The sequence below is a fragment of the Aptenodytes forsteri genome, unplaced genomic scaffold (genome assembly GCF_000699145.1).
Source record: "Aptenodytes forsteri isolate BGI_AS27 unplaced genomic scaffold, ASM69914v1 Scaffold121, whole genome shotgun sequence".
NCBI classification, from domain to species: domain Eukaryota; kingdom Metazoa; phylum Chordata; class Aves; order Sphenisciformes; family Spheniscidae; genus Aptenodytes; species Aptenodytes forsteri.
This window is the reverse complement of record NW_008796219.1, coordinates 890,527-907,555: the sequence shown is the minus strand read 5'-3', so window position 1 is coordinate 907,555 and position 17,029 is coordinate 890,527. Positions and strand designations below refer to the sequence as shown.

At 39.0% G+C, this 17,029-nt stretch overlaps 1 protein-coding gene across 3 annotated transcripts in view; it reads left to right on the top strand.

Moving 5' to 3' along the window:
* MYOM2 (myomesin 2) overlaps positions 1 to 17,029 on the top strand; it is a 97,644-nt gene that overhangs the window by 19,091 nt on the left and 61,524 nt on the right. For all 3 annotated transcript variants that reach the window (XM_009288927.2, XM_019474548.1, XM_009288926.1), the window contains exons 4-10: positions 509 to 647; positions 830 to 987; positions 1,869 to 1,961; positions 11,250 to 11,338; positions 11,419 to 11,469; positions 11,751 to 11,915; positions 16,277 to 16,438. In XM_009288927.2, the coding sequence (XP_009287202.1) occupies positions 509 to 647; positions 830 to 987; positions 1,869 to 1,961; positions 11,250 to 11,338; positions 11,419 to 11,469; positions 11,751 to 11,915; positions 16,277 to 16,438 (857 nt within the window). The remainder of the gene's footprint in view (positions 1 to 508; positions 648 to 829; positions 988 to 1,868; positions 1,962 to 11,249; positions 11,339 to 11,418; positions 11,470 to 11,750; positions 11,916 to 16,276; positions 16,439 to 17,029) is intronic.

The following is a 17,029-nucleotide window of genomic DNA, read 5'->3' as shown; positions in this document are numbered from 1 at the left end:
GTGAGAAAACTCATGGGTTGAGATAAGAACAGTTTAATAATTGAAATAAAATAAAATAATAATAATAATATAGAAAACAAGTGGCGCATAATGCAATTGGTCACCACCCGCCGACCGATGCCCAGCCAGTCCCCGAGCAGTGGCCCCCCCGGCCAGCTTTCCCCAGTTTATGTACTGAGCATGACGTCACATGGTATGGAATGTCCCTTTGGCCAGTTTGGCTGTGCCCCCTCCCAGCTTCTTGTGCACCTCCAGCCTTCTCAGTTGGTAGAGCATGGGAAGCTGAAAAGTCCTTGGCTAGTGTAAGCATTACCTAGCAACAACTAAAACATGGGTGTGTTATCAACTTTGTTCTCATCCTAAATCCAAAACACAGCACTGTACCAGCTACTAGGAAGGAAATTAACTCTATCCCTGCCGAAACCAGGACAGTTGCCTAATGTGTATGACTGACAATCTTAAAGCTTCATATTGGTTCTCTTACCTGATATATTTTCTTGTCCTACAGGACTCATGAACAGAAGTCTCACGCAAGTGAAGAGAAAAGGATCCGCTTTGCCAGTGAGTTGTCTGCTTTGGAAAAAGAGATTCACACAGCCAGGCACCGTGCTAGAGAACATCTGGATAGACTTGCTATACAAAGGATGGTACAGTGCTGAACCTTTTTGTTCCTATCCAAGCAGAATTATAAGACGTACTGAAATTTAGGCCCGTGTTTCAAATGCCAATAGTGATTTAGCATCTTTTAATTTTGTGGATTTAAGATTAGATCTTCTACCCCATTTGAGTCTGGTGTTAGACGCTTCTTTTCTTTTCCTGTATTTAATAGGTAGAAGAAAATATGGCTCTGGAAAGACATGCTTTTGAGGAAAGTATAAGTCGAGCTCCTGAAATTCTAGTGCGCCTGAGGTCTCACACTGTCTGGGAAAAGATGTCTGTGAGCCTTTGCTTCACCGTACAAGGATTTCCCACCCCTGTTGTACAATGGTAAGAGACTGGCTTTTCCTAGCCCCCTAAAAATGTTGTTAAGCTTTTTTCATTTGGAAGTTATGGCATAACAGATAAGTGTCACACACATAATGGCTATGTTAAACCCCCTTTATAATCCTTATAGATGTGCTGGATCATAGCAGTTGATACTGCACTGGAAGGAGTCGGACGACAGATTGCTGAATGGCCCTGTGCAGTGTGAGAAGCAAACTCGAGTATTTTAGAAGGCAGACTGGGGAAGGCATTCCAGTCTTTCTGGCCATTGATTTCCCTGTTGATGAAGTAGCAAATGGGAAAATACACAGAGCTCACCGGCCGCTTGCTAAGTTGGATAAACTTGCACCATTGTTGCCATGGGCTGTATCCGTGTTCACTTTGTGTCAGCCTCTGTTAAGGTGGACAGTAGCGTAACATCCCTGAAGCTGCCCTCCTCTCCAGACAAGCACTGTCCTGTATATGTGAGAGCCCCAGGCTGGACTGTGAAGATCTAACCTGAGGCACAATCCTGTTGCTGTTACCCTTGTTTGTGCTGAAGTGCTTTACTGTAATCCAAGACAAAGTTTGCTTCCCATCTTGTGCCAGGGCTAGTGGACCAGAAAGTTCAAGTCACATGCCATCTTCTCTCTGCTTCACTGACTGCTTTTCTGGTTTGGGTGCACATCTTCTCTTTCCCCTTTCTCACTGCAATGATGGTCCCCTTTGCGTTCATGGTCCAATCTATATCTATCCATACATACGGGAAAATACTCTATACAGGTAGAGAAGGTTTATAGAGAGAGCTCAGATGATAGTAAATGATATCTGGATGTAAAAATCTACTAAATTAATGCAGTGAATAGTAGTTGATATTAATGAGTTCATTTTTTCTTGATTGTCAGGTACAAAAATGAGGAATTGATTACCCCTGCAAGTGATCCAGCAAAGTACAGAATTGAAAGCAAATATGGAGTACATGTGTTGCATATAAACAGGTAGATTATTCTGGGGAATACAACAGTTTTTTATACTCTACACAAAGTATTTTGTATTAATGACAATTAAAAATTCACACAAAGGCTGTGACAGTTTTTAAATTCAGCACACTTCTCTGTTGGTACTCACATTTAGGCTAGAGAAGGTTCACTAAGTAGCTGAATATTAGATCATGAAAATGAAATGAATAATTAGATATTTTTATTATTTAACTCCAGCAATCTACAAGAAGATAGAAAAGAAGAGGTAAGTAGCTGAAAGAATGGTAGTTCCTTTTTTATTAGAATTATATCTTCTCAGCATACAAAGTGGAAAATTGTCTTTGTATTTTATATTCTTGTCATGATGAAGCTCTATAAAGTAAGCAAAAATTTAGCTTGTCAGGGCAAGAATACCCAGTCGTCAGTATTTGTTTTATGATATGTTAGGTTCTGTTTACTTTTTGATCTCCATTTTTTTATTCTCCAAAAAGTAAGGAAGTGTAAATTTTTTTTTAAAGGTTCTAATTTAACTACTTTTATTTTTCACAGTGATATTAACCTTATCATATAGAAAATGCCTGAGTAGAACAGCTTCCCAAAACTAATCCCATACTGTCCTAAACAATCGAACTATTGCATGTTACATGCGACTTGGTACAAGCTTTTTTAAAAAATATAAAAACCCAAAGAAAAATGAGGACATGACTGTGGTATTTAAAAAGAAAATTAATATCTACAGCAGAGACACAAAACCCCCTTTTAATTTCTCCAGAACATGAGCATCAGCTGTGCTGAAACAGCTGGAATATTTGTGGCTAGCCAAACATTTAATCTTCTACCCTGTCTCCATCTGTCAAGAGTGGAAGCAGCCCTGAGCACAGCCTTGTGGCATTGGTACAGAAAATAAGTGCATCATTCCTTCTGCTTTTGGGAAGGACTACTTGCCTTTGTCATCCTGCAACAAAGTCCAGCCCAACTCTCCACCTTTCCATAGCTCAGGATGCGAGAAACATATCCCTGTAGAGAAGCTGTCAGCAAGAACCACTGTGTTCTTGCTTTTTAAGGGATGCTTCTCAAGGAGTAGCGGTACTTATGAGTACTTCTAAGACGCTCATAGTCTTCTACCCCCAGGCTATGGGTAACTTGCTGACTGCTCCCTGTATCCATGAGAGATCTCAACACGGCTGATTCTTCCCACCAACACTACTTTTGGAGATGGGAGCAGGAGGTTAAAAGATAAAAACAGCTTGTCCTCCTGTAATCCTCTCCCTTGCAGCAGGGAAAATGGAAATGCTCTCCTTTGTCTGGATGTGTGTGAGTGACAGTCAGGAGATGAAACTTGGGTGACTTCCTGCCAGTGAGTGACTGTGACCGTGTTTATTTCCCTTGGTTAATGTCCATGAGCAGCTGCTTGGCGAGTCCAGTATGCAGTATGTAAGTTCCTTTTGTGACATTTTGGGACTAAACGGCTTTTTGAAGAAATGAGAATCAGTGTTGGTGCTGCTTTCTGAGCATCTGTAACCATCAGGCTGAAGGGTACTAATGGCTTACATCCCCTTGGTGCTTTTTTTCTCTTTCCTGTGCTGGTTATCTGTCATGCAGACACCATCCACAATCAGCTTTGGGAGTGTTCAGATCCAGCCATATTTATTCAGATATACCACAGGGTCATTTATTGGCACCCACTCAGGTTCCCACACCCACCCATCATCACCCACTGTTTACTAGTCCCAGACCTGTATGTATTCATGCAGACTCCCTTACATTCAATCAAGCCACCATCTTCAGAGACTGTTGCTCCATTTCTCTTTCATTCTGTCTGGCAGTATGTTTTTTTTGCCACCTAAAGATGCCTCGCTGCTCTCCCGCAGGTTTCCCTTCTCCACTTAAAAGAATACTGGGGGATTGCAGACCCAGAGTTATGATTTATTTACCATAGATTTATACAGTTTATTCAATTAAAATTTCTAACCTTAAATTTCTTTATTATTAATCTGTTTTATTTCAAAACTTGACCATCAGCCATATTTTCTGTCCCAAAACCCAGAAAATCAATGTGCAGGAAATGGAAGAACATTTTGATAGTGCATTACTAATATTAGGTGTTTCTTGTACTGAAAAAAATGGATGTCTAGGTAGTGGTTAAAATATATGTATTATTAATGATTTCATACAAACATGTATCAATTAACTCTGAATCTTCCATACGTATCTTTGTGCACATATATTTGGAGTATTATTTTTTTTCCGGGAAGTAGAACCATTGGAATTTTCTACCTATCCACTTCTGTGCTCTTCTCAGCTGTTCACACCAAAGTGCTGAGCTGCATGTCATCTGAGCCACAGCCACTCCGAACGGCCTTGGAATTTCTTGGCTACCATTCTAGCGCTTCAGTGAAGCTCAGGGAGTGAACTTTTCCTTCTGATGCAACTGTGATATTTATTCCTATGAGTATTCCTTGATCCCAGTGGAAAAATTCTTGAGGCACCAAAACCAGAACGTCACCTTGTCATCTTAAAGTAGTAACTGGACACAATTTCATCCCCCCCTGTTTGCTGTCTTCCAGACCCATAAGCCTATACAGTGACCAGATCATTTTCATTTCTCTGTCTCATATTTTTATGGTGCTCTGTGCTCAATTTACCACATTTTCTGCAGGCATTCAGCACTATCATTATCATATAGTGCCGCTTTCTTGTTCCTTTTAGGCTTCTTCAATTGGAAGCTTGAGCTCAAGGTCTCCCTTGAGCAGTAAAGAAAAGGGATTTGGAGTTTCATTATATTTTTTGCACATCTCATAATTATAGGAGAAGAGATATTGCCAGCCTGCACTGGGGTAGTGGTTCATCTCATCTTTCATCTCACTTCTGATAGGTGATTCAGAGGAGACTGTGAGGAATCCTCTGAGGGAAAGCTACTGGTAGTTGAAGTGATTGATACATGTCTGAGAATGTGAAGGTTTGTTTAAAATGTATTTCTTTATCCCACCTAATTTAACTATGGATAGGCACATAATACAAGAAAAGATTTCTATATCAGAGGTAGTCAAGATGAGGATGCCCCGCTACTTTATAGCACAGCTGCAAAATATTTTCTGTCTTATTGTATATCTTAGTAATTAAAAATCATAACATTTTGAATTTCTTAGTTGCTGCTACTTGTTTAGCAACAGGTTTTGGTTTTTTTTTTTTGTTTGTTTACTCTTATGCCTCCTTAAATGAATCACTTAGCTTTATGCAGCTGTGAATGGCTATATTCCATTTCCTGATATGTTGACTGGGGCATAGAGGGGACAACAGTATGGTCCTGACGGGGGGGTGTTCCTGACCCCCATCCCTCAGTGAGCAGGCAGGTGAGCTGATGGGGGCTGGACGGTAGAAGGAGCAGGGAAGGAAGTTTGATTTTCCAGAGCTCTGTCAGTGTGATGATGTGGCTGCACAGTCTCACCTATACAAAGCTCAAAGTTTGGCAGTACTTTGTCTTTTATTAAAGCCCTCTCCCTTTCCTGTTTCATTAAGTCATCGCTTAAGAAGTGCTTGTAATTGCAGCAGAAAAGGTTTGTGGTTGCATCAGCAAAAATGTGTGGCAGAGCCAGCAGAGTGCAGTGTAACACCTGCTGCCAGTAGGCAGAGCTAGCCCTCTCATCAGGCGCTCCACTCCTCAGCACCACCAGCATTGCTTTAAAAAAAAAAAAAGCTTAAAAATTGAATGAACCTTCTCTTCTAACTATTCTCATTTAACAAGTGACACTGTGCAGTCAGTACAGCGCTATTTTAGTTTGATTAGGCACAAAAGGCTTGAGATGATTTAATCTGGAGAGATAGAGTGAGGCTTGCCCTTTCTCCTGCTGTAGGTGGAAGCAGAGCAGAGCAGAGTAGAGGCATTGCGGCAAAGGCAGTCCATCGGCACAGAAGGCAGAGCCTTTGAGCTGTATAGGGTTGATCAGGTGATAAACTGCAGCACCCAGGGTTTCGCAGGTATGCAGTACCAGTGAGTGTATAGGCAGCGGGAATGGTGTACTTCCACTCTTCTTTTCTTGCTGAAATGCAAACAACAGCCCCAAATGAAATGGTCTGTGATCTTCTGATCTGTCCGTCATCGTCCCCTATAAGCTGCGGTAGTTGGGAGCTTGAGGAAGTGGCCACCTTGTAACAGAGGTCCCCTCTTCAGTAAAACCAAAACCCAACCAAACAGAAAGGATCAGTCAGATTCAGTCTGACTGGAGAATCAGCACGAGATGGTAATCCTGTAGAGTATTTCCACATTTTAATGTCATATAGCCATAACACTGAAAATTTTGTCATTTGCATTCAAAAGAGGCAATTTCAAGTCTGTAATTTACTACATTCTGCTTCCTGTTCTTGACATGCACTGAATTGTGTTCCAATTCAGTCAAAAATGTTATTTCACTCTTAACTCCTGTGTTTAAATCTACACTAGGCAGATGGATGAATATATGCGTTTTAAACAGATGTATCTGCTTGGGGAATATTCCTCGCACAAATATTAGCACTTCAGAACCTCATGTGGATTCAGGGCAATTTAATTTTCACAAAAAGTATTAATACCTTGGGACAGATACAGCTCTGCACTCACATGTCATGCTATCTAAATGTACTCTATGCATATTTTATCTGACCTTTGTAAAGGTTGGAAAACACATTCTCCATCATGATGCAAGAATAACTGTTGGAGAGACCACACCTTGCCTCCTGGGTACTTCAAATATCATTTCTAACTAGTCTTGGCTCAATGCACTTTACAGTGCAATTTAGGAAATCTAGGGTTTTTAGCATACGAGGCAGTAGATAGTTTCCAGCATAATCCTCAATCTGAGCATTATCTGGCATGAAAGGAGAGTCAGGACCTTATGTGACTTGTCATCCTGTCCAGCCTTCTTCAGAGTGGGTATTAAACAAATGTGCTGTGTAGCTCTTACCTGCTAACCCCATGCACTTCCAATATCAGATTTGAAGGTATTCCACTGAGTACTATGTTATCTAAGATGGTTTGATTTCTCTCCTGGAGAGTCAGGTTAGAGAACATAGCAAGTAAAATGCTTCCAAAGCAGTGACCTCCAGAAAATGGGTAGGGTTGTTAGGACCTCTTAAATAGCAGAAAGTACCTGGCCTGGGGAATTGTTACCTGTATGTTCATAATAACTGTAAGTACCTTGTTTCTCTTCATAAAACCAAAGGATGTTGTAAGAGTGTGGTCAGTCATTTGGTCAGTAACTTCTTTCTTTTGTTCTCCTTGGGAAAATTAATTATCATTCCATCACTAACTTCTGTCAAATAGTTGCTTTCAGACTTGGGCTTCAGACTTCAACTTCTTGGGCTAAAGAAACAACCCTTTTGTGAATCTCTTGTCTGTTCTAGAGACTTTTAGGATCATAATCTGTTTTCTCTACCTTGGAGACCATCACAAACAGGAAAAATCTCATTAAGCGATGTATTTTGCTATTCCTTATGAGAGCAAAACTATGGGGGGGGGACTGAGATGAGCACAGATACATATCCATTTGAAATGTTAATCAGCTATCTGCCATTCTGCTTCTTCATTTTAGGGAGACAACTTTGCAGTTCTTACATGTCTAAATTTCTGATGCTTTGAGAGGTCTAGCACAGACTGGGGCCTCGCATTTGTTCAGAATACACATTTCTATAGTTACAGTATTATTTTTATGTCATCTTGTGGTTAATGATAAATCACTCTTTAGATCCTGAATCCTGTGTAATTCTTACAGAAATGAGTTCCTATTGACTATTTTATCTGTTGTTTTGCTGGAAAGATGAAGCCAACACTGAGATCAGATGATGACTATTTTAACATGATAGTTAACCAGAGTTAACCTCAGTTAAGATATACTGATATTTTATCCTTGTTGTCAACACTCTGTAACAATGAAATGTTAAAGAGCAGTTAAGTTGGATTTGACAGAAGTGAAGCAGCCCGAAGTAATGCTCTGTTTATGTGAGGGAATGGCCTAAACCAGCAATGTAGTATTTTTTATTTCTTGGAATTTCTATTAGGTTGAGCCATCAGCTGATCAGAGTGCTGTCTGAAACACACACAATTAAATCCTGCTTCTGTGTAGTTCATTTAGTAGTGCATTTAATGGAGGCCACTCTGAAATTTCCAGTGATGAGATACAACAGGGGTAGTGTTCATCACTCAGTTAAGATATGGATGCTGTATGCTGTCTAAATCATGTCCAGCCCAGGAATGGATCAGCACCTCATCAGCAAATGCAGCACGGTTCCCTCAGCACATGCCCTGCCAGATATAAATGTGCACCATCCTCCTGGATGGTCTAGCTTACCCAGGAGAAGCCTGGACACATAGGTGGTAGGAGGACACTGTGCACCTCCATAGGTCTTTGGGCAGGATGGTGAGTGGCCTGGATTGGGGGCTGGAGGGCAGGAAGCCTTTATAGGGCATGTATCTGGGGACAAGGCCTGCAGGGTACGCTATGGCATATATCTGCCACCAGTGCCTATGAATTGCACTCCTGGACTCTGCCTGACATAGTAAATTAAAGACGTCCTCTGCCACAGCAGCCTCCTGGCATGGAATAGACTAATTCTCTTGTCCTTCAGCACAGGACTGTCAGGACATCCAGGCTGTTTTCTGGAAATAGTCCCTTACTATCTCCTGAGCTGTGTCTGGGAATCCTTTTGGCGAGCTGGCGCACCCCAAGGCATGCCAAAGGCTGTTCTAACACATCAGCACTAGGGTGATCGAGATCCAGTTTCTGGGGACAAATGATCCAACACTGTTTAATTTGCTAACACATAATATATGTTATTAAATATACTGTATACTATATACTATTTACTGTATATTCTATATATATATATCACCTTAAAGTGGGGATGTAGTGCAGAGTGATGAGAACACCTTACAGTTCCAGTACAGTTAATTCTGCAATGCCCCTTCTTGTAAGAAATTTTTGAGATGCCTCATTTGTTGTTAGCTTGCTTCATTATAGCAAGACACTGTACTGGGCTGTGATAAATGTATGAACTATGTACATTTCAGTATAGAGACATTATAACATGACTTAGGAAAAAAGCCTGTACTGCAGTTTTACCTTGCTTTTGGAATTTTATCACCCAAGTGTTAAACAGAGTGAAATTAGGATAGTAAAAAAAATGTTCTTCTTTTAAGAAGTTTTTAGTGCAAAGGAATGTCGTCAAGTCTGACAGCTTTCAAGCAAGTCCAGAATAGGTTAAGCTTTATATAGATCTGTGAACAGGTACTGGCATTTTTTTAAATCCTTCCTGAAAACAAAAAAAAAATGTTGAATAATAGCGAGCCTAGTATTTAAATTCTTTTAAATTGTTTTTCAGACTTACTATGCCTGTCCAGACTGTAGTAGGGTGCTCAAGGGCTTCACACCCAACTGCAGGCTTTTTAGTTAAGTGGCCTAATCTTAGGACTTACCTCTCTGTATTTGATAATTAATTGTATGATCAACTTTGTATTTTACTGCTTTATTTTGTGCAATGTGTGGCTGAAGAGTTGCCTCCAGGAGGAGCTGTTAGTCCTGTACATATAGAGAGATAAATCTCAATTTACTAGAACTTTCATCAAGTTGTGTTTTAGACATCACAGTACAGATAGTATCATTTTTGTGATATGACGCTGTCCAGAATATATGCAAGAACTGAAAAATAGGTGTCTGATGTGCCTGTCACAGGTGCTGCATACCCCAAAGTTGGCATCCTGTTATGCAATTTACATCAAACACTTTTATATATTCTTTCTTCTCTCACACCTGGGATATATGACCTCTTAGAAGACAAGTGCAACCAGAATTTCATCCCTTTCATCTGGCAGTTGCCAAGAAGATACAAATTTGTTCTTCTGAGAAGAAACTAAGTGCATGCATACAGAACATTGTATCTCATCACTGGAAATTTCAGAGTGGCCTCCATTAAATGCACTACTAAATGAACTACACAGAAGCAGGATTTAATTGTGTGTGTTTCAGACAGCACTCTGATGAGCTGATGGCTCAACCTAATAGAAATTCCAAGAAATAAAAAAAAATCAACAATTTTGTTTGACAGACATATTGTAGAATATTTGGCTAATGGAAAAATTCAAGAAAAAACATTGAAATGGACCAAAAAAAAATATTGTCCATTCAAAACCAAAATGTTTTATTTCATGTTAGAGTATTTAGTATGTTTCTGAAAACAAAGCAGAAGTAAATTCTGAAATAATTTTTTAAATTAAAATATTAATTCTGAAATGTAAAAATGAAATATTGTACCTTTTTCAAAATTGTTTCTTCATCCAGACTAAGTTCTTTCAGAAAAATTGGGGAAATCTCATTCTACCCAAATCTGCATTTTACCAAGAACTAGTCCAAAGTATTTTTAACTTTTTCTAGTCAGTAGTCACTTATATTTATATTTATTAGAAACATAGCAAATAAGTTTATTTCAACTGTCAATTTGAGTAATTGCACCCCCAAAAAATGTTTGCACACAGTTTAGTTTCCTTTCCTTTACTTCAATTTTATGTCAATAGTTCTTCTCCTGACTGACCCCATTATAAATAAGAAAGGAACTGGGACATCAAAGTTTGTACCTATATCTTAACACCTGGCCATATATCTGCTAATGTAACTTCTTCTTCAAGGAAGGATGTAGTAAGTGAGACAATCCATCACTGGGTCCTATTTTGCATGAAGTAACTATTTTTTTGCTTTATTTTTCATTATATTGTCCTTGCATAATAAATATCTTTTCTCACTAAAAAAAATATATCAAGCCAAAACATTTATGCCCATAAACAATTTTGGTCAGTTTCCCTGGTTTTGTATCATTTCCTCTGGATTGCCTAAGAGATATGAGAGAGGCAAAAAATGCCAGTATCTGCCTGCTGGGAATAGCCGTAGAAGGAGGAATTTCTGCAAGCATCACATATACTTTTCTTCCATGTCTCTTTCTTAAAATACGTGGCAGAAGGGCAAGACAGATTAAGGAAGGTTACATGCAGAAAGGGAATAGCCAGACTGGCATCCTCCAGCTATCTCCTTTTGATCATTCTCTAAAGGTCATTTCCAGTTTGCTCAAGTTAATGCAGTCTGCACACTAAGCTGTGATAAAACTGCAGGAAAAAACAGTACCAGCTTTCTGATTGTCTTTCATCAACGTCTTGCACTGTGTGACACCAGCAAAGACCTTTATACACTTTCCTTGGGGTTGATGTAGCTTAGTTTGTAATATCAATCATTAAGAGAATTCGTATTTGCATAGAGAGTCATCTGTTTTCCTCCTTTCCCTTTTCAGAGCTGATTTTGATGATTCTGCTACCTATTCAGCAGTTGCAACAAATGTCCATGGGCAGGCATCAACTAATTGTGTTGTGATTGTGCGAAGTAAGTCCTACTTCATGATTAAAACAAGAAATAAATATCATGCTCATGTCATTGACTGTTTATTGTATGTTTATTTATAGGGTTCAGAGGGGATGAAGAGCCTCACCCAGCTGGGATAATGCCCTTCCACTGTAAGCACTTTTTTCTTTTTGCTTGGATAGTTTATGTACTCTTATCAGAGTGATGTTTTACAGATGAGAAAATTGGATACAACTTGCTTCTTCTGGCTTTGCTTTCTAAGCATTCAGTTACAATAGGAGCTGTCCAGATGCTTTTGCTTTCCCAGTTGCATTTCTAGATCAGCATACAGTATAATAGAGAGCTCCATCTCCTGTTCAGATCGGACAGTAATCTTTTTGTGCCAAGTACAATTTACTTATACTCAAGAAAGTTTTCATTTTCTCATGCATAGTGCCTCTGTCGTATGACGTTTGCTTCACCCACATTGATGTCCAGTTTCTGGAGAAGTTTGGAGTCACCTTTGGAACTGAAGGTGAAACACTGACCCTGAAGTGTTCTATGTTGATCACCCCAGACCTGAAAAGACTACGACCCCGTGCTGAGTGGTATAGAGATGGTAAGTTAGTACATTGAATAGAAGCTACCTGGAAAATGCTGGAGGAAACACTGAGGACACAGACCAGGCTTAGAACATGAGATTCTTGAATTAAATTTGGAATAGAGCAAACAAATATCTCTAGTTATAATTTATAGACCTGCACTCTCTTTCAATTAAATGACTTGTTCAACCTTTTCTTAAGCACATATTTACAGCAACAGGAGGTAAACTCATATTATCTAATAACACAATAGTTAGAAAATTTACTGACTAGGTGGAGATCCAAACTCAATTCCTAGATTTGGCCATGATCTATAATTGAATAACTGAGCTGAAGGGTACTCACAGAGCAGTAAATTAAAGTTTGAAACACTGAGGGGTGGGCGTGGGCCTCCACTTCCATCTCACTCCAGTATTTATTGTGAATTTTATATTAAAATCAATTTAATGTGTAGTTCAGAAATACTTACAGGAGCCAGGCCTGAAACACACGCCTTTGCTCTGCTGTTTAAGTGCCGTGTTCGTAGCTTGCTTTCCTTGCCTCTTTTGTCAGTGAAAAACTATGCTATGCCAAGCGAAGCGGTCTTAATTGGAAGTACTGAAAATAACATCACTGAAGCATGTCATATACTCTGGTGGATGGTACACAAACCCTGCATGAGTAGTGTTTGTTCACTGCACCAAAAAAAGGTCTTGAAACATAAAACTAACTACTTAAAGTTTTACGGATAGCAGGCTATTGTAGATATTTAGCTCACCACTTTTCACCAACCACAATCTCTGTGTAGGATTCTAAAGTAAATATTCTGCCTGAGGATTTAAGGAAAGACTTGGTTATTTGTGAATGGTGACATCTTTCCCCAAAGGGACCACACTGAGAATGGCGGACTCCCAAGATTGGTGTTTGGACTAGTCCCAGGCAAGCTGGCAGAAATTCCCATAGCTGACAAAATGTGGTGCATAAACTAAGAGGTGACAGTAAGTTTAATAAGGCAGTCAAGAAAATTCAGGATTAGGAAAATCAGAAAAAGGATGCTTTTACTGCTGCTAGTTATGCCTTTTGTTTCATGTACTTCATAGTTTTACATAGATTCGCATCTGACCCTTCAGGGAATGGGCCGCTACTTACTCTTTCATTCCTATTTGTCTATCACTGTGGATACTTCATTGTGACGGAACTACTAGTTGTTATTAAAACAAAAGATATGAAATAATAAAAATGGCTTTTTTGTTTGATGAATAACCTAAAATCTAAGGCTCATCCTTGAACCCAGATTCTGTTCTCACTGAAGTGTACAGGGATTTGTAATCACTGTAAGTAATTGCTCACCTCACTCTGAGGTGAGCCAGCAGTTTCAATGGTATCTTTACTTTGTCTCCTACCGGGCCCAGTTTCTCAAGGTGCCAAACCTCTGAAATTTTGAGTTTGGAACTGCAGCTATGACGAACTGTTAATTTTCAAGGGATGCCCCATATTGTTCCACTTTTCATCCAACATGAATTGTTCTTTCACTATGGATAAGTGAACAAAAGCTTATAGCCCTTTCAGTTTAACCCTTCATAATGCCAAGATAATTCCCTCTTGATATGTAACAATATTATGCTCTTTGTTTTCCCCCTTATTCGACTTAAGTTTACCTTCCCTGTGAAAACCTGAGATGAAAACTTGGTCTCTTTGAAGCCAATAGGTTTTTGCTAGTGAGTCAAATAGGCTTTCATCCCATTATTCTACTTATGTTGCAGGAAATAAGATGACACAAACAAGCTTAGATTTGTCCTTCGTTGCACATACATGGATCACAATATTTCCAAGAGGTGTACAGGTGCATTAGCTGGCAGAACTTGTTCCCAAACACAGCAGGAATTCATGCACTATGAACCTTTGCTATGTGCTACAGTTCCCTGTGTTGAGTCTCTTGACAGCTGGAGGCAATGCATAAATGTAAACAATGAGAAGGTTAATAATTTGTTCAACTTCATGTGCTTTAGATGTTCTGGTTTTTTTGAGAGTTAATACTTAATTCTAGTCTTGCACTAAGACAAACTGTATTTTTCCTAAAATTTTTCAGTTTGTGTTAATCAAATAATAACAAGTAAAGCCCTGAGATGGATACGTATGATTTACTTCTAATAATTATACACAAGAGAAATATGTGTTTATCCAGCATTAATAAGTTTCATGCAAGTGAACCTTATTGAGGATGTCTACTAGACTTCTAGGGACATATAAGTCAGCTGAATCAAACCCTCTAAAGTGATTTGGGATTTGACAAACATGAATATTATGTCTATAATTCATGGCCCACTTAGAACAATTTAAGATACTGAAAGAACTAAATAAAAATAATACTTCAGGAATGTATATCTAATCTGGATATGAGTTAAGTTGGTTACAGGAGCTTTCTGTTATTGATCTCTAATGTAATATAAACATTATAAAGCTATATGCACCAGCATTCTGAAGCCATTTAAACTGTAATTTAGAACAGAATAATTGAATACAGAGGGAAAAATCATGGACTGCAGAATTTAGCTGAAACTTCAGCAGAGCAAAATACATGATGAAAAGAAGCTTCAGTATATAGTAATTCGCCACTCTTCATATGAATTTTCAGCAGAGTAATGTTTTAGGAAAATTCTCTCATATACTGAAAACAGAATGTGAGGCTTGAGTCACACTGCCTCCGAGGGTTAGTTTCCTGCAGGTTCGTTCTTTGGTAAATTCTGGGAGAAGTGACAGAGCACAACACATCAATCAACTGGGAATTTGAGTGCAGTAGTGAGACCCTGTAATTGCAATATTATTGTCATGGCAGGTGCATGAATACCTGCTCTATTAGAACTTCTGAATATGTTTGTGGCCTCCAAAATTTACTGTTCTTCTTGGCTTGTCTAGAAAGTCATCCATCCAGACTGTATTAAAAAAGAGAGCTCCTGCTTTCTTAGGGGATCTGGTGGGTCTTTGGGCTTGTGTGAAGGAGAAAAGTTTTTCTGCTCTTACCAAACATGACTGCCTCCACAGTTTCTGGTCTCAGATACACATAAAGGGTGGAAATGGATGATTCTGACCTTAATAAACAATACAGACTTGCCTACAGTTTCTATATATTTAAACCAGAGTGTCCACGATTCCACTCAAGCTTGGAGTCTAAATAAGTGACCTGCTTTTCAGAGGTGCTGGTCAGTCAACGTTGTTTTTTCTTCAGGATTTTCCACAGAACTCATGCATTGGTTAAAGTTTCTAGGTGAAGACATTTTCTGATTTCATTTAAAGTACTTCATGTCTCTCTACGCAAAGTCTCAGTACCATTGTGACATGCATGACAGAAAGGGGACATACAGATTTTCTAGGTAAGGATCTCATGATTAAAGATCTAATGGGAAGGAATGTGACTGAATTTACTTTGTACGTTTCTCAGAAAACAATTGTATGCTTAGGTGATTATGTAATTTACTGTTGTAAGTTTTAGTAGCGTGTGTCTTCCATATGCTTTATTACCTGAATGTGTGTCAGTTTTTTATACCTTCTTATGCAATTCAGCTGGTAGGTGGGAAAACTGATTCCTTTGCAATTGTTTGAGTGTCTGCTCCAAAGTGTATTTAAGCAATAGAATAATAAACATCTATATTCAGCTCCTTTAAATACAGTTCTGCTGCATTGATTACAATAAATTAGTATGCAATAGGCCTTAGGGAGTTAAAAATAAAAAATAATCCAATCAATTATTAAAAAGGGTGATATGAGAAAGTCCCTTGGCTAGCATAAAATATCCTGCTCATTCTTTTGCTCTGGTTTCCCTAGGCAATCAGATTAATTTGCATTAATCATGGGTCACCACCTCTCACCTGTGAGAGATTCAAATTTAATTTTATTCACTGCTCCACAGGCATGCCTTGAAGATTTAAATTTGGTGTGTATTTATAGCAGTCTTCAGATTAAACCGAAATCTGGTCTTTAAACTTGGAGGAAGAAATTGAATAATCTGACATTTGACCTGAACAGGTAGCAAAACTTATTAAAAGTGAAACAAAGTTCCACCCTGCATTCATTACAGGGTATGGCAGGTTTTCATGTCATTGTTTTGAAATGCGGATGATATTTTTCTCTGTCAGTGTATTAAAAATTATAGTGATGGAAATGCTGTTGTTGGCACTGCATAGGGTAGTCTGAGACCTCATATTCTCTAAAATTCACTGATGAAATAAGTTTAGAGAGACGCAGCTTACTCTCTGTAGAGTTTTCTTAGCATTAAAACACCATCACTCTGAATAAAGCTGGCATAAAGGTTAGTTTGTGTCCCTGATTAGCACAGAGCTGCACTAGGTTGTAGGTTGTTCTGGCCAGCATAGTAACGTGTCTGATGGGTCTTCTCTTCCAGATGTGCTGATAAAGGACTCCAAGTGGACGAAGCTGTATTTTGGAGAAGGCCAGGCAGCTCTGTCCTTTACCCATCTGAACAAAGATGATGAAGGTTTATACACCCTGCGCATGGTTACAAAAGGTGGAGTGAGCGAATACAGTGCATACCTGTTTGTCAGAGGTAAACTTTTCATCTATTTCTTGGGGAGAAATTAAAAAGAACAGTTGAAAGATTAGTTTTATTAAACAACCCCATGTATTGACTGAAGTACAAAAGAAATCCAGCTTTGTGGTATTTCATAGTCATTTGATTTATATAGTAGTCTGTGCTAGAAAAAACAGTCACCTTACATGAATGGGGAGCTTCAAGAGGAGCATGCTCCCGAGGACATTTTCTTTCCTGAAGAACCGGAGAAATCATTCTTGTGAAGAAACAGCTTGTCCTTTCTTTGCCTGGTAGGAAATAAACATCTTTGCATACTACCAGTCCTCACTTTGATGGTTTTAGCTCTAGAGATTGCCAACTGGGAATGAGCTTTGTTGGGCATTCACTCATCCTGTGCTGGGCCTTAGGAGAAGATCCAGCTTTGTGGTATTTCATAGTCATTTGATTTATATAGTAGTCTGTGCTAGAAAAAACAGTCACCTTACATGAATGGGGAGCTTCAAGAGGAGCATGCTCCCGAGGACCTTTCCTTTCCTGAAGAACCGGAGAAATCATTCTTGTGAAGAAACGTCCTTTCTTTGATGGTTTTAGCTCTATTGCCAACTG